General features: G+C 41.8%; 1 protein-coding gene and 1 long non-coding RNA gene across 3 annotated transcripts in view; one reads left to right on the top strand and one right to left on the bottom strand.

The window, feature by feature from the left end:
- TLL1 (tolloid like 1) overlaps window positions 1-18808 on the bottom strand; it is a 219729-nt gene that overhangs the window by 65820 nt on the left and 135101 nt on the right. For both annotated transcript variants that reach the window (XM_068278831.1, XM_068278832.1), the window contains 3 exons: window positions 14249-14366; window positions 8168-8346; window positions 5815-5920 (listed from right to left, as the gene is read on the bottom strand). In XM_068278831.1, the coding sequence (XP_068134932.1) occupies window positions 5815-5920; window positions 8168-8346; window positions 14249-14366 (403 nt within the window). The remainder of the gene's footprint in view (window positions 1-5814; window positions 5921-8167; window positions 8347-14248; window positions 14367-18808) is intronic.
- LOC137569377 (uncharacterized) lies at window positions 59-18343 on the top strand. Its single transcript, XR_011030991.1, has 3 exons — window positions 59-235; window positions 2320-2504; window positions 18092-18343. It is a non-coding gene; the product is annotated as an uncharacterized lncRNA (long non-coding RNA).

Genomic DNA, 18808 nt, shown 5'->3' on the forward strand with positions numbered 1-18808 from the left:
CATTATCCCAATAATCATGTAGTCCTGTAGGCACGACGAACTCTCCCTCTCTTCCTGTACTGTATTTAACAAGGACATAGGAGACGATCTATGGAAGGGTGGCAATTCTGGCTACATCCCCTCCAATATTTACAATCTTTCTCCTAGATGCAATGCCCCGCCTCCACACTGGGACACGAGTAAGAAGAGTCCAGCTGTCTCTGAAGTAACCATAGTGATGTTAGGGGAGTGATGGGTAAAGGTTATTAATATCTTAGAGATCCACTTCAATATGACTAATATCAATGTATCCATACATAAACAAAACATGTAAGGAGAATAAAACGAATATATTTATACAGCAAATTATATGAACAAATTACATTACGACTACTTGCACACCAAGACGTTGCGTTAGGTGCTACGTTAAGGTCGCATAACGTGCACCTAACGCAAGGCCTGGTGCTCTTCGATGTGGACGTCAGAGTGAGCCGCGTTGTGCAGCTCACTCTGGCGTCCGTGATGCCGTGATGCGTACTCTTGGACGCATGCGGCATCACGTGGTCCCGCCGGCCAATCGCCGCACAGTGTGGCCGCACCAGGAAGTAAACACTGCACGTCACAACATGCAGTGAATATTAATTAGCCATGTGCCTGGCCGCTCTCCGCTCCTCCCCAACATGACTGCGCATGTGCAAACAGTCTAACGCGGCTTAAGCCGCTGTAAAGCCGTAGCATGCTGCACTTTCGGCAGAACGTGCAGCGTTACATTTAACGCAACGTGGGCTGTGTGAACAGCCCACTTGTGTTACATTGCTGTGCGTTGGGGGAGCGTTACAGGCTGCACTAACATGCGCCTGTAACGTCTTAGTGTGTAAGCAGCCTAAAGGTCATGATATCACTGTGTTCTGATTTTGCCATAAATATCTTGCCCGGATTTACTGGGGTTATCCAAGGTTGGAGAATGCTGCAGAACATTGGAGAATCTATTGTATTTGATGCAGGAAGTACTATCTTGATTCATTAAAAACTGTTTGTTAGTGGAAGGCAAAGGTTTGCACCACAGCATATCAGACTATAGTAAACTTTTGCTGGTTTCTTAAAGAGGCGCTGAAGCAAAAAAAATAATAATAATATGATATAATAGATTGGTTGTGTAGTACGGATAATTACTAGAACATAAGTAGCAAAGAGAATATTCTCATATTTTTATTTTTAGTTGTATAGTGTTTTTTATAACACTGCATCATTCTCTTATATTTGCAGTTTGCACACTACTCAGCATTTCAAATGATTTTACAGAGCAGGTCAATGAACTGTTGACCTGTCCTCTGCAGAGAAAAAGAATATACAGTGACTGACAGTTGAGATAACAAGCTTCAGAAGACAGAGCTCTCTGCGACTTTGAAAGTCGCGGACTAGCTCAATGGCTTTTTTTGCATAAATAACAACTGGATTTTCTTAACTCTGCCTGTACTGGAAAAAATATTAGACTCATATCTTTGCTCCTAATGTTTTATTTCTTAGCTGTACTACACATGCAAATCATTATATCATAATTTTTTTTTTCACTTCAGTGTCTCTTTAAAGGGAACCTAAACTGAGAGGGATATGGATGTTTAATTTTAAACAATACCAGTTGCTTGGTAGTCCTGTTGATCTCTTTGGCTACAGTAGTGGCTGAATCACACACCTGAAACAAGCATGCAGCTAATCCAGTCTGACTTCAGTCAGAGCACCTGATCTGCATGCATGTTGAGGGGCTGTGGCTAAAATTATTAGAGACACAGGATCATCAGGTAACTGGTACTATTTTAAAAGAAAAAATCGTATATCCTTCTCAATTTGGGTTCCCTTTAAGATGGCCACTAACGATACAATTTGCCAATGATTGTTTACAAACTATTATTCTAATGAACAAATGTAAATAATTGTTTGGGACCACTAACGGACAAAAATCCGATCAGATTTAAGAAATAGATCGGATTTTCATATTGATCCCGTCAATGTAATCTGATTGGTTAGGAGTTTTTTGTCCATTTGTGGTCCCAAACGATCATTTCCGTTTGTTCATACAAATAATTGTTTGTAAACAATCGCTCGACAAATTGTATCGTTAGTGGCCATCTTTCGATGCAAGATTGCAGCTGCTGCTCTTTCATGATGAGAATACGCCATACATTTTTTCAGCAGATAGATGGTTCGATAGATAATTTTCAACATGTCCGATCTTATTTCCTGATCAATTTCTCATAGAAGTGCATGGAAATTGATAAGAAAATTGATCGAAAAAAAGATCGGACAGTAAATTGACTGAAAAATCTCATTGTGTATTCCCAGCATAACTCCTAACCTCCTACCCCTCCTTCAGTCTAAGCCAAGCAACTCAGGAATAGAAGTCACCCTCTCCGCTGCTACCCTTGTCACTGTTGGGGCTGAGTTCAGACCGAGGGAGGGGTGGTACAAACTGAACAACAGCAACTTCAAGTCTACAGAGAGGAAGTCAGCAGCAATCAACTGATGCAGTAGGTATTTTATTTTTTATTTAAAAAAAAAAACATAATTATTCATAAGGTTTTGTATGCGTTACAAATTTACAGAACATTGCTAAAAAAATCCATGGAAGAAAAAATGGTTTTTTTGTAATTTCTGTACTAAAGGAAATATAGTGTTTGCCATTATTGGCTTGCTTTCTATGTATTAGGGGTCTTCCACACTGCATCCGCTTCAATACGATTTTCAAAGTGCATGCATTTTTACGATCTCAAGGACACTGTCAAAATAATGGAAATGTGCCTTTCCCAGTAGTGTGTTGCGCTGCATTGCAATTTTCAGCAAACCACAATTACAGCACTTGCTGCAGTTTTGCGTTTGTGTCAAGTCAATAGGAGCACATGCAAATTTCACATAGCACATGCAAAGCAATGCGATTTCCCATTTGAAAATAAAAAAAAATCAGCATTTTTTTTTTTACTTAGGGCGGACAAAAACGGCGGCGAAACATGCACTCCGCAGGAACTGTAAATCCCGATTGCAGCACACCACGATTGAAATTTTTTGTGCGGAAGGGCCCTTAGGCTGATCCTCTGCTTCTACTATGTTCTTAATCAGTTATTCCAAGCAAGCATGTAAATCACTTGTTCTGGGTTCACTGACTGCATGTTTGCTCTAGTCTAGATCAATAATTCAAGTGTGCAAAGCAAAGAATCATCATACTAATATGTTGGATCTTATCAATAATATTGATCTAGGTCTGTCTACTCCTGCGCGCAACCTCCCGTCGCGCACGCACACACCCGCACACGTGCACACGCACCCGCCGCATACCCAGCCACCCGCTCACATGCCTGCCTGGCTCCGTCCCTGTCGTCCTGCCTGGGTGAAGCTGGGTCCGTGCTGCGCATATGCGCAGAAGCAAAAAGTACGGACCCAGCTACAGAGACAACTGTCCCTGCCATACGCATACATATATATATATATATATATATATATATATATATATACACACAGTATGTTACAATAACGGGCTCTAGGCCTCCCTTACAACCCCCCTCCCCTCCTGCCCCTGTCACCACCACATGTCAGCGCGCAGCACGCCCTGTACACACGCCCGCACAGGCGCCCACACACCTTGCACCACAAGCACCCAAGCAACGGGCGCGCACACGCCCGCCCCCTGGCCCCATCCTCCTCCACCCGTGTCACACATGTGCAGTAGCACAGGGAGTTTATTGTATAGGATATATACAGTATATATATATATATATATATATATATATATATATATATATATATATATATATAATTATATGTATATGTATATATATATATACATATATATATATACACACACACACACACACACACACACACACACACACACACACACACACACACACACACATGCAGTGTAATGCCCCTTTACAGGCACATTCCTTTTCCTGTTTATAAAAGTAATATACATATACAGTATTTATTCATTGGAAATCTCTAGCTGCTATGATACAGGGCACAAGTGCGTACATCACATCTCAGTTGGATTATAATTCCGAGTTTATGTGGGGGTGAGCATGATTTATAATGCCTGAACTAGATTGACGGATGAACTAATTACTCCTGACAGCCAGCTGCAATATTATAATCTTAAGAGCATGGCTGGATGCAGACCTGTCCACAGATCCATCATTCCATGCATTTTAAATGGATGTGGGTTTAAAATCTTTAATTAATAAATATACTGTTTTTTTCACAACTGTATAGATGTTAGTGTCTCTCCGGTATTGTAATATTGTATGTAATATGCTTTATAATATATGGCAAAGTTCAAATTAGGCTAGATTCTGTCCAAACCTAAGATGGGCAAATGGTATACTGGGTGAGATGTACATTTGTTTTATGGGAGCCCCTCTTACTACAAGGAAGATGCGTCAGCATAGATGCGATGTCAGATTTCAGGATATTATTACATAATCTTATTTATGAGGGTCTCAGTACAATGAAAACTGGATTTTATTCAAGAGTATGTAAGTAGCTTCTACCTGATGGTTTGATTAGAAATAGGCATGATATGCAGATAACAGATCACAGAAACGGTAATGATCCTGTCACAAACAGTCATAGAGGTAGAGAGGGTATCACAAAACTATGCAGTTAAAGTTTAGTCACAGAAACCGCCTACTGTAATCTGTAATGATTACAGTCTTAATTAGTGAAGATACATACTGGAAAGACATTATAGTCTGACTCTCTAAAGGTGGCCATACACTGGTCGATTTGCCATCAGATCGACCAAGAGATAGATCCCTCTCTGATCGAATCTGATCAGAGAGGGATCGTATGGCTGCCTTTACTGCAAACAGATTGTGAATCGATTTCAGCGTGAAACCGATCACAATCTGTGGAGCTGCCGCCGCCCCCCGCCAGCTATACATTACCTGCTCCGGCCGGCACTAGTCCCCCTCTGTCCCCACTGCTCCTTCTCCTGCTGGGCTCCGGGTTCCAGCTGGCTTCACTTCTTTCTGCGTGGGGAAGTTTAAACAGTAGAGGGCGCTCTACTGTTTAAACTTCCTGTCGGGACAGGAAGTAAGTGAAGCCAGCCGGAACCCGGAACCCGGAACCCAGCGGAGAAGGAGCAGCGGGGACAAAGGGGATACGCGCCGGCGGAGCAGGTAATGTATTGCCGCTAGCGTCGGTCGTCGGGCATTCGAACGCCGCTATCGACACACTCTTCCGCACGGACCGATCAAAGGGAACGATTGATTTCGGACCGAAATCGATTGTTCTGTCAGCATTTGCGGAACGATTTCACAGCAGATTCGATCACAGTGATCGAATCTGCTGTATATATAAAAATCATTAGGTGTATGGGCCCCTTAAAACTGTCAAGAATAGTACTACACTTCTCAGTTCTAATACTGAAATGTAGTTAAGAGATCAGTATAATGATAATATGTGGTGGACTAAGCAAGGTGCCCATACATTTAGTGGTGGTGTGTATAGCAGGTGAGCACACACACACATGCCAAGCAGCATTTGGGGGAAGCAGCGGTTGTGACCGGGAGTCATCGCAGCTAAAGAAGGTGAAATTTACAATGCATTTGCATGGGGGGGAGGGGGTGGACACATTTACATTTGGGAGGACTGCACCTGGAGGACCGTTGCCTTCTTTGGTCATCGCAACATTGCACATTCGGGAAATGGATTGGGCACCAAGTGGAAATAGGCCCAAACGCTTAACAGGATTTCCAAGCTATAACTTTACTCAACAAATTATAGTTCATTATTAACTACGGAAAATGTAATTAAAAGTCAAAAATTATAACCTGAGGTTCCAACCTTGAGAAGGTGTTCCGTGCATAGTGCATGATGCTGTCAAAATCATATGGCTCTCCCTGTGAGTTCACCTCCCCTGGCTCCATTTTCAGGAAGTTGTATTCCTGGCCTGGGAAATAAAACAAAAATAATACTCACATTAGCAGCAACAAAAGGCATCACAGGATCAGTGCAAACTTACAGTATTCCATACAGATGTATAAGAGAGTCTTGAGGTAAAGCGAAGGTGGAAGCTCACTTGCCTTGCTGGTCTCTGGTTGGCTTCACACGTCAGCATTTTGCTGGGAAGTTTTCAGCTACATACAGCAATGTAAAGGTGCCCATTTTGTCATTTTCCCCAGCAGGTTCAATCAATATGATCAAACCTCCTTGAGATCAATGCCACAACATGGCTGCCCCATTGTAATTTAGTTCGATTTCCAGCTGAAGTCGATTGAAACTATTGATCACTCCAAACAGAAAAATCTCACTAAAAGGGGGCTGTCAGGTGTGTGGTGGAAGATTTCCGGATGAACAGGCCCAGGTCTCTCCCCATCTAAAATGTTCTCACCCCGGTCCTGCAGTCCACCGCCATGCTTCTTCCTGTGTCCCTCTCCATCTTTACCCGGGCACCTGAGTATGTACATATCGTGGGGTTATGAAGGCACAGATGGCTAGCAGTAATGGGGAGAGGACACAGGAGGAGTGCCTTGGTGGACAGGTGAATGTGCTCCGCTGTCAACACTCCGTACTGGCCCCAAGGTAGCACATTTTAGCTGGGGAGAGACCTGGTGGCCCAGCAGTGCGATGGTGGCTCCATACGTTTTTTTTTTTTTTATAAATTTCAAGGTTAAATCTATAGAAAATCTATTCACAGTGTGTGGCAGAAATATATTTCCCTCTGATCAGATTTAAATCAGGGTGGGATATATTGGTTGGTTGGATCTAGTGGCCATCTGCCAGTGTATGGCAACCTTTTATTTTCCCAGATTGTCATTTGATCACGATCTGCAGTTGATAAGAGTGAGCATACAAAGCAGAGAGCTTTTTTATGGATTCATTAAGATTGAAAGAAAACAAGTGAAGTATTTCCTTGCTGTATGCGTTTACTGAATGAACATAATATACTACTGCACATAATGGCAGTTCCCGGGTCTACTGTACTCTATTCTGTGGGTATGTATTATGTTTACACAGATTGTTGAATTAGTTTAATAATGACAGATTAATGTGGGACAAAAGCAAGTAGAATAACTGTATGGACAATAGGAGGTGGGGGGGGGGGGCAAATATTTTTATTGTCACACTATAACTCTGCTTTAAAATGAATTTGAACCGAGTAAAATTATTTGAAATAACCACATGATGTACCTGCAAATGAATACTGCATACTTACCTTATCGTCAGTTCCTCTCAGAAGTTCACCATTTTCTTCGAACAACGAGGAAGAGGAGAAAGAGACAAATGAGTAGACTATGATGGGGAAAGTATGACAATTGTATGTTTATTATGACTTTTATTTTTCAGTTCATGTTTGCTTTAATTGCAAAGGATCTGTAGAATAGGCAGATATGTAAAATTAATTAAAAACATGGTCAGCAACAGAAACACCAATGTTAGTTTCATTTAAAGATGGTCTTTTAGCTTCAGTAACCTCTAATACACAACTGCAACAAGTATACAGCCCTTTGAATAACTACACCTGATCTCATACTCTTTTTATAACAGTGACAAAAGAGTACTTTAACCCATTAGTAGCTTCAAAAGAGTTGTCTCATTTGAGATAGGTGCATTGTTTTTTTCAGCAAAGCTCATTGTGCTGTAAATACTCGGAATGCTTTGATCTCTCTCTACTAGCAGAAAATAAAGAAACTGAAAGCAGAAGTACTCTGTTATTGTCTCACACTGCCCCCTAGTGACAAGTGGCCATAAATACACATTACAGAAGTACTATTTAGAAGCTAGGAAATGTAACAAAGGAGAAATAAAAATATGTGCTGAAATAAATTGGCCTGGAGCACTTTCAAGCCTCTAAATAAATTGGCTGCTAGAGGGTTAATCAGAGAACCTGCGTAAGAGCCAGGCAAAAGGAACTTTTTAGCAGGGGATAAAGATAGCAGCCTTTATGTCCCACTCGTTACATGTTTCCATTAAATATTCCTTGTTAAAACAAAATGTAAGAGGAAGACAAGCATTATCACATTTGTATTACACTGACTGCCCCACCCTTCTTTTCTCTGTGTAATCCTGGTTTCAAATTACAACAGCATTACAAAACTTGGCGTCATCAGGACAGGAATTGTGGGCAAGTAAACTCAACAGGGATTCAGACAGCAACTTTGAGCTTGTAGAGCAAACATCAGTAAAAGCAAATTACCTGGCTGAATATTTTCTCTGATAATTGCCACATGGTCATCTCGGTCTGGTCGCGTGTGCTCATGCCAAAAGCCGATCACATGACCCAGCTCATGAACAACTATTCCAAATTTATCACAGTTTTTGCCAATTGATATAGCCTGTGCGCCATTTCCTCTTCGCCCCACGTAGGAGCAGCACCTGTTGAATAAATGAAGAACAGCAATAACACCGTTGGGCAGTCACAGGTTCCCTCTTAATTATTAACCTCTACGCAGGCATTTCAAATGGAAAAGGAGTTAAGTTTATTAATAGACCAAACACTTGAATCATTTATTATATGTCACATCTGTTACACTCACAGATTTCCATGGTATCATAGCAACAACCATTCTGAGAACACTGCACAATGTTTTGATGTTTTACTAAAAATACAGTTTTACAGGGTGACATCTTATTATTTATCTTTAGCTCGACTGTTTAAATGTATTCTGACAGCTTTCCACCATTCTAAATATTTGGTTTTGCAGTAAAAGCAGTTATTAAAAATAAGATTATAAAAATTAAGCATAAACGTAAAATTAGGCATAAGCATAAAATTAAGCAAAAGCATAAGCACATTGGGCTTGATCACTAAACCGTGATAACTTATATCACGGCCGTTTTCGCGCGCATTTTCACATGAAAATTAAACGTGCAATTAAGGGCACAAATTTGCAAGCGCATGCAAACGCGAAAATGCGCACGAAAACGGCCGTAATATGAGTTTTCACAGCTTAGTAAATCAAGCCCATTATGTCTGCACCTCTAGTGAGGATGCCCCGTAAATAATATAGCCTGCAGTGATGCAGGTAACGGCAGTGGCGTAGCTAGAGATTATGGGTACTCACAGCAAAACTTTCATGGGGCCATCAGATGTAGGCAATACTGAACAATGCCACCTGCTCCTACCCTACGGATAAAAGTCCATGGGCACTGAGAAAGTCAGATGGTAGAGGAACACAAGAATGGTAAAAGTGAATACATCTAGTACCACCTGGGCCCCCTCTACTCCAGGGCCCCATACCAGCTGCTATGGCTATTGCTACACCCCTGGGTAATGGTGCATGCACGAGTACTGTCGGCTACAGGGTTTTTGACTCGATCCCTAAAGCAACAGTTCAGGGCCCAATGCTGTACAAACACACGGCTGGCCTCCAGGCTAGCCACGCATTCTGTTGCTGTGAAAGGAAGAGGGGGGGGGGGAAGGCAACATACTTGAGAGCAGCATGAAACCGGGGGGGGGGGGGGGGGGGTTATGTAAGGGGAAAGAGCAGTGGACTCAGCTGGCACTTGGTTGAGATAATCTGGGAGCAAATTATAACGTCTAGGAACACAGTGTGGCACTGTACTTTTCCAACAAAAAAAATACAGCCGGTGTCATATATAGAACCATGAGCATTACAGCTCCCTATGGCATCAATTAGCAGCCCGCTTACAGGAAAGCACATGTCCCCCTCTGTCCACATGCAGCAGACAAAGCAGTCCTCGATCCCCGACAGGCTTTGGAATTCAGCACACTTTTCATTAAACAAACATCACTGGTGGTATCTGGGTCATCAAATAATTAAGAAATACAATTGCTATGACTCAGCCAACAGTTCAAAGCCTGCAGAAACTAAAACAAAGGTCTGTCAAAAAAATAAATATATAGTATAGTGATGACAAAATCTGGAGTATAATAAAATATTTCAGAAGATCTTTGCCTCCACTGCTAGAAAGAAGTACCCACAGACATGAGATAAGACTAATCTCATTAAGCCGGTATTGATCGTATTCCTATGGATAACTGCAGAGACTCAAGGACTAAAAAAAAAAGGTTTATGGGGAAAAACACTGAACATAGTGAATGGTACAGCTTAGTTTGAGATAAGATGACACAGAAGCATCTGCAGGCACAGCCTCTTCTCCAAAACAAACAAATGGAGTAGCGATACAAAAATATACATTTTATGGAAACGTGTGACAACACACCGTCACGCAGTAAGTGACATTAGTATTTGCGTACGTTCAGTGAGCCTAAATAAGAATTAAATAAGAATGAAAAAAAGAAAATACCTTGCTGTCACTAAAGATAGCCATACATCTAGCGCAGTGGTCCTCAAACTAAGGCCCGCATGCCGAATGTGGCCCCCTGAGGCTTATTTACTGGCCCCCCACACACAAAATGTATTATTTATAGATGCAGTCAGGTTCATCTTTAAATATTGGTTGTCCGTATTTGGAATAGCAGTGCTGGCACCGCCCAATACATGGAAGCCAGAAAGCAGTAATTTGCTGGTTTCCAATCAAATTCCACATCAGGTGACACTGCTGTCCATTTAGACTGCAGGTTGTCACCTGGGTATGTTTCACTGTCTGGCCAAAGACTTCTACATCATTTTATGTATACTCCAGCCCCCCAGCAGTCTGAAGTATGTTGACCCGGCCCTCGACCCAAAATGTTTGGGGACCCCTAATCTAGTGAGTAAGGGCAGATTCGACAAAGAGACAAATCTCTCTCTAATCGAATCTGATTAGAGAGAGATCTGTCAGCTGCCCATACACCACAGGTGGATTCCCAATCAATTTCATGCTGAAATCGATATAGAATCGGCCTTGTGACGCCGCACCCGACCGCCTCACTGCCCCAACGCTGTCCCCCCCAATGATAAATATTCCCCCAGTGCCCCATGCAAGGTATAAATTATCTGTCTACGGCCTCCACTTGTCCCTCCGCTGCTTCTGGGATTCTTTCTCTGCATACATGCGCACCCCACGTGGTTTCCTAGTAAGGGCTCGCGTGGGGCACGCATGTATGCAGAGAAAGAATCCAGGAAGCAGCAGAGGGACAAGTGGAGGCCGCAGACAGGTAACGTATACCTTGCATGGGGCACCGGTGGGACATTTATCATTGGGAGGACAGCATCGGGTGTTTGCCGCGTTTGTCAATTATCCCAAAGTTGCACGCCGCTCCCGCCACGCACCCGATTGAGCAAGTCGTCCCAACATCTTGCAGCATGCGAAAATTGGTTGGATTTTGGCCGCAAACTGGTCCAGAAATTGGTCGCATTGTCAGTAGGGCATGCACTTGGCGGCACCGATTTTCATCCAATTCGATTATAATAATCAAATCGGATGGTCGATCGGCCACCAAGTCACCTGATGTATGGCCACCTTAAAGGACTTACGAGCCCAAAAAGCTAAAAAAAGATAAGTACCTTATTCAGTTTTAAATGCACGGAGGACGCCGTCCGCGCCCTCCGTGCAGTTCCGCCGGGTCCCCGCAGTCTGATCGCCCCCCGTGCCGCTCCCGACCCCTCTCCTAAGATGGCCGCCGGAGCCGGCCGCGGCTGCGCAGTCCGCATACGCGTTAGTGCGGCTGCGCAGCTCTAGGGCCTCCCCCCTCGATCCACGCTACTGTGCGTGGATTGGGGGGGAGGGCCCTAGAGCTGCGCAGCCGCACTAACGCGTATGCGGACTGCGCAGCCGCGGCCGGCTCCGGCGGCCATCTTAGGAGAGGAAGGGGAGCCCGACCCCGTCCGTGGGGTCGGGAGCGGCACGGGGGGCGATCAGACTGCGGGGACCCGGCGGAACTGCACGGAGGGCGCGGACGGCGTCCTCCGTGTATTTAAAACTGAATAAGGTACTTATCTTTTTTTAGCTGTTTGGGCTCGTAAGTCCTTTAAAGGCGCGTACACATGCCTGATTCCTTCAAACGACGGCGGATCGGTCAAAACCAGTCTTATCAGCCTGCCGACAGATTGTACTCACGTGCAACTGTCGGCAGAATGACCACACCCCGGGAGGGTCTGACGGACCCGTCATTTAAAGAAGTACGACGTGTGTACGTGCCTTAAAGCGGAATATAACCCTGCATATCAACTTTGCTCTAAAACATTATTTACAGCATATTATATGCAAAAAGAATTTTTTTTTTACTAGACCAGCATTGGAAGGGTTAAACACAGAGGTTTCAAGTTCAGTGGAGAGATATGCAGAAGTTCAGATAGATACATTCTATTTAGTTATATGTATCTATTGATAAACGTTACACACTCTTTGGCTGTCCTCCAAGCTCCTTCTCAGTCATTCAACACTTAGATACATTTATGTAAACAAAATGTATCTATTTCAGCTTGGATGCGTCTGCAGAAATCTCCAGGAACTTTAAAGCCCTGTGTAACCCTTCCAATGCTGGTCTAGTAAAAAAAAAAAAAAATGCTGGTTGCATATAATATACTGTAAATAATGTTTTAGAGCAAAGTTGAAATGCAGGGTTATATTCCGCTTTAAGAAAAACAAACTAAGAGGAACAATGAACTATCCTAAAGTTTATCTTGTTTATCACAGAATTAAACTCCCCACTGAACACCCAGAAAGCCTATTCATTTCAGGCAATCATGCCCAAATATTTACAAGAGGTAAAGCTAGGTTAGTGCATGCTGGATGGAGATTTTGCCTTTGTATGTCTGAGATGAGATTTACTGCTCAGGCTCTAAAAGCTGCATTGTAGCATGTACTATCACAGCAAGGGAATTTGCTGATAACCATCAAGTACCGTACATTTTCATACAAATCTCCAGTCATTTCTTAAGCGTCTTTTATAATACTATATTACACAAAGGGAAAATGAAAGAGGACCATATTGTTGATATATGGAAAATGTATTACAGTATTTAAGCTTTAAAGTTCTGAACTATCTTTTGAATTTCGCCTTAGCTTATGACAAATACAGTATACTATTCTACTAGGATTTCTAAAAGCACACATGGCCCAATGCAAAGCTACCTAAGGCAAGCACAGAGATATGTCCATGCTAGAGCTACATACCTCTGTGCATTGTCTTTTCCTCTCCTCGTTTCCCCCAGTCCCACTCCTTGAAATGTGACTTTTGGCTGAAGTCAAATTTTCAAACAGGAAGAAGGCTTGCAGAGATATTTCCTCCTATGACCCTTCCTTTACCTCTTCCACCCTGCCATATTCACTCCATTTAAGAGGTGGGGAACAGGAAGGAATGGGCGAGTGATAAGGGTGAACACCGTAGTAAGCTTGCCTCTTCCTGTCTGAAAGTTTAAATTTTTCAAGGCGTGATCACGAGGACCAGGGGAACTAGGAAAGAAATGGACAATGCACAGATGTTTGTGGATCCAGCATGATCTGTGCTTACCTTAGGAAGCTTTACTTATGGTAAGGTATCCTTTAACCACTTCCGGACCAGCACGGTTGAAATCTACATCCTGCTTGTGGCCGTGTGGCTCCGACAGGACGTAGATTTCAACAATCGTCGCCACACAGTCCCTCCACTCTCGCTGCTCTGTCCCCGCCGCATCCCACTCACCCTGCCGTCAGTATGACGGCAGAGCTGTGTGAGTCAGTCAGGAGTTGATTTCATTGCCTCCTGACCCTGTCATCACCGTAAGTCAATCGCATTGGCTTACATTGATGGGCAGCGTCAGGAGCCAATGAAAGCAGCTCTGTCATCATACTGACGGCAGAGAGAGTGGCAGGGACAGATCGGCGTGACCGGCGGATCATTGTGGCCATTCGTCAGTAAGCGTGGTTTTACCGTGACAGCAGTCTCTAGTCCTTAAGGGGGCAGAAACTGCTGGTACAGAAGTAGTTAAACTTGTGTTCTTTCCTCTATTGCCTTAGATCTAGCGATCTAGCTATTTAAATATGCTGTTTTGATGTAGTAAATGTAGATGGTCAATGAGATGCAAATTATTTTGACTTGAATGCAAATTTCATAGAATTTCTATGCTGCTTGAATTTGGGCCACTTTAAACAGCAACTACGTCTGATTGGTCCATTTTCAAGCTTTGTACAATTTAAATATTTTCATGCACGCTGAAATGATTTTGCACCTCACTGACCATCTCCAGAACAAATAATACCGTATTGAATTAGAAGCAAATTTAGCTTTCTGCATGGCTGCAATATACATGAAACACGGCATAGTTTAAAGCTGAACTTTCTGGCTCCAAGTACTAAATGGGAAATATTTATAGATAACGTTTCATATTTGTTTTTGGAACCATGATTTGTTATTGATTCACTGAAACACAGAAGGCGTGATGCTTACCCACAAGGCCTGTATGTAAACACAATGTAGCTCTCTTCATCAGCGCGCTCTATAAAGGTTACACAGGTGTGTTTCTCCCAGTGTCTCATGGCCTGCTTGAACATGGCCCTCTGGCTGCCTAGAGGGAATGCACAAGGAAAAGGAAATGCAAACATGTTAAATATGTTGGGCTGTCAAAATCTCCAGACACAACTCTAAATAAAGCATCTTATGGCTAAAGCAGCAAAGTGCCCAAATGTAAATTGTTAAAGTGAAAAAAAAAACATTCCTGCAGATTAAAACCCTGTTTTCAAAAATGTGATCATGTGCCCTGTACTACTAGCAGCGCTAAAGGAAATAACAGCAGACTCTGAGGGTGGGGCTACTGGCTGCTACTTGGACCAACATTTCTATATTGTTGAGACCAGAAAGGTATGACAAACACACAAACAAGCCTGCAGCCTACAGCTATGGAATTCTTTGGTGCTTTAAAAAAACAAGCTCTGCCATTAAATAGATGATATTTGTGCTTGGAGCTGAGGCTTAAAGTTAAATTACAGTCTGTCATATAACATACAACTAAAACTTGTTTTCTTAATCTTCATTGTAGATTGTAGTAATCCTACTTGCTTTTGTCAACAAGTAATGTCACCTGTGTAAAAAAATACAAGTCCCCCAAGCTCAGGATACAGCACTGCAAGCAGGTGTCTTTCTTTTTCTCTTTTCTCTTGGAGGACTCAAAGTGCTTCAGGGCACTCTCAGTAGGCAGTAACATTGTTAAGATGTCTTGCCCAAGGTCTCCTTACTGAACAGGTGTTGGTTTACTGAACAGGAAGAGCCGAGATTCAAACCCTGGTCTCCTGTGTCAGAGGTAGAACCAGTACACTATCCAGCCACATGTATAGCATGTATAGTATATATAGTATAGTATATCATCAAATTAATCCTTATTTATTCACTGAGGGCCCTCTTATACATATTTTCTAAATGGAAGAAATGCAGAAGGTAGGACATTTGCGATCAGAAAAAAATCTGATCGCAATCGGATTGCAGTGGTATAAAACGGTTTCCACAATTCTTATTGCTTTAAAGATGTCCTTGTATTTTGCAAAAACGCAGCAAGTGCTGCTAGTATAAGGGCTTGTGCATACTCTAGATGAAACATGGCCGAGGTGGACGATAACGACCACTTGATCATGAGCAAAGGCCAAGGCCATTACTAAATCCTGCTAAAGGAAAACTCTGTTCTGTGTTTGGTCTTTTCAGTTGTTATTATTGTTGTTCAAAGCACAAACTTGCACTGCTGCAGGTAACTGATAAGCTTCAGAACAAAAGTGAAACACAGTCTCTTTAACCCTTTTAGCAACTTTTCATAAAAAAATAAATAAATTGAAGGTTATCATGGTGTGCTTAATCTTTTAGCACAAAGGGGCATTTAGATGAAAATTCCTCTGTAAACATTGCATTCACACACAATTGCCACCATAAACATCTTCACATGCTTGTTCTTCTTTTTGCCTTGAATCTCTCATTTTTTCCCCTTTCTCTTTGATATTTTTGACATGCCTGTTGAGAATGATGCCACGGAACTGTCATTATCGCCACAGTGGATTAACATGCAGTATAATGTGGACCACGTGTTTAAAGAAGCTGAATTGAGTCTAGGATTAATGAGACTGAAATAGATTTCCTTTTAACCTTCATCGTGGGCACGGGAAGGATGTTCCATATCACATAACTGGAATCATTGTTAATGTGAACAAAGTAAAAGTGGCAGATGTTTGATAAGCGACTACAGCATGTGTTATTATTAAAAGCACTTCAACTTTTACAGTGTTTAACTGTAATATATGTATATATACATACACATATACAAATATATTAACTTCAAAGTGCAGGTTTTACTAGAGAGTTTTAAGAGTCTGTGCAGCTGAAACTACTGCTATAATGCCTGGCACACACCAAGCAATTTCCCGCCAGAAATAATCCATTATTATTTCAGGCATGTTTAATCTGATTTCCGATCATTTTTCTGATCGATTTTCCAATCACATCTATATGAAATTGATAAGAAAAACGATAGGAAATCGTTGGGAGTAATCGATTCAACCTGTCATTCTGATGGGAAATTGCATGGAGTGTACCAGGCATAAAGATGTGTAGTGTACAGAGGCGCCAGAAGAATAAAACCAATCTTTAAAATTGTTAAAAAAAATGCTTTGGAGGCAGTGGTGGACTTACCTCCTATAAGCAGACACTAGAAACTGTCAATTAATAAAACATATCATTTATTGGTATACTCCACAATAGGTTGCAACGCGTTTCGCAGGCAAGGTCCTGCTTCCTCAGGCAATTAAAAGTAGGGGAGCTTACAACAGTAGTAGGTTCGGGTAAAAGCCATGGCCCTCTGTCTTGCCCTGCTTACACAGTGGTTGCCTTGGAGGTAACCCTGGTTTGTGTGTATACACTTTTTATACTCTTCTACAATTTCCATATTCCAGAACGTACTACACTATTTTGGGCTCTCTGTGTCCTTTCTCAACAGGCATAAAGATGGCTGAGAACATTATACAAATAACTTAATGAATGTTCAGGACAACTGCTTGAAAAGTGATCAGTTCACCCTGCTGCATTTGATCTTGATCAGATAACTCTATTGGTCTGCTTCCCTGGCAGATCTGTACTGTTTGATGCAGCACAAAATGACATGGCAGTCCCATTAGCCCACTGGCCAGGTAATCAAAATATACTGGCGCTCCTGTTCATACAGCCGATCAGCACACTGTCCTATATTGGTTAATAAGTCATATAAGTGGCAGACTACTTGCAACTAGGAATAGTCGATGAGACGCAAATAATTTCTCTTTGCATTCATATTTCACGTAAATGGTATGCAGCTTGAACTTGGTAAAATTGACAAGCAGTTATATTAATTGGTCCATTTTTGAAGTGCTTTGAAACTCGTCATTTCCTCTTTATTCTAAAAGTTTATTCACAGCATAAAATATCCTACCCCAAAATTTTTTGAAGCAAAACAGCATTTAAACAGTTAAACACAGCACTTTGCTCTTCATTGGAAGGCTCCTGAAAGCTTTTGGCTGCATCCAAAGAGGTGATAACATTAGCTTTTGTTTACACTCCTTTGTTGCTACAATAAGTACACAGCCAGTGGCCTGCTGAAACGGAACTGTTCTGAGCTGAGCAGCAGAGAGAGCTGAGAAATGATCACTAGAGAGATTGTAATATATAAATACTGCAGCTATGAATAAAATGCAATGGCAGCTTTCAGAGCAGATAAACTGGGACCTTGTAATTTGTAAACCGGAAATATTACTTGTGCACAAAAGCAAATACGTTAACTGTATGGGTAATGATAAGTAGGAAAACACATTTTTATCCCACTTTAAGCTGCATATAATGTACCGTACATTAAATTTCAATGCAAATTAATTAAATTATTTCATCTCATTGATCATCTCTACTTGCAAATTCAAAGTGAATAAATATACTGGAAATCTGACCCGTGTATGGTGACCCTAAATAATATGTATATTTATAATCTATTTTGCAATGAGTTTTATCAAATTCCAATCAGACTGAGATCAGTTTACCTTTCAACTGTGTATGTGAAATGTTGTACTGTTGATAAGCATATTAGAAGGATATAATAAAGATGTGTACACACACACACAAAAAGTTACTGTAGCTCAGAAGCGCTCACAGCCTATGTCTACCATAGTCTTAGTCAAATTACCCTATCATAGTCATCAGTCTAGGCTGAACTCCTGGTTATGTGTTGTATTTTTCCAGTCATATGCTCAGTTTCTCTTATTCCCACATTGACCATAATTTCTCTCTCTTCAGAGTTGATTTTACACATCTGATTGAATAACAGCATTTGCGTGTCTCTGAAGTGTGAAGTATAGCCAATGACATATGAAGCCAGACATCGCAACAGAGTCAGTGAGGAACTTTAGAACAATGGAGTAACATAAACTTCAGATTTATTGCCTTGGAATTTCAGCTGCTGCTGTGGACATCACATTGTGGCTACACGGCCTGAGGAATGGCGAGAAGCCAGAAACAGTGGGCTGTCGCCGGCAGGCCAATGATTTTACTGCTTTAATGTTACTAAAGTAAAAGAGCAATTTCACCAGTGGTGCCAGCCCTCTCTTTGTTTTTTGCCTGTGGACATTACAGATAGAGATACAGGATCTGCATGTCTGCACGGTTGTGAATAGCTAAGATTGCATAGGCCATGATAACAGGAGTATATATAAAGGCTTATACAAACCACGTAATTTTCATTTTCCAGTCGATCAATCATTTCCAGCATGTCCGATCTGCTTTAGGGATTGGATTTGAGACCAGTACTGCACAAAATCGATCCCTTTCTCCATCAGAAGCAGATCGGACATGCTGGAAATTATTGATCAACCTGTCAATCTAGCGGGAATACTGCATGGTGTGTATAATCCTTAGGACACAAGTGCAATTCTCCTAGACAGCTTTGCTGAATATGTTGAATTTAGCTGAGTTACACATTTCTTCAGTAGAAAACATACTGGGTGCTCCTATCCT

The sequence above is a fragment of the Hyperolius riggenbachi genome, chromosome 1 (genome assembly GCF_040937935.1).
Source record: "Hyperolius riggenbachi isolate aHypRig1 chromosome 1, aHypRig1.pri, whole genome shotgun sequence".
Taxonomy (NCBI): domain Eukaryota; kingdom Metazoa; phylum Chordata; class Amphibia; order Anura; family Hyperoliidae; genus Hyperolius; species Hyperolius riggenbachi.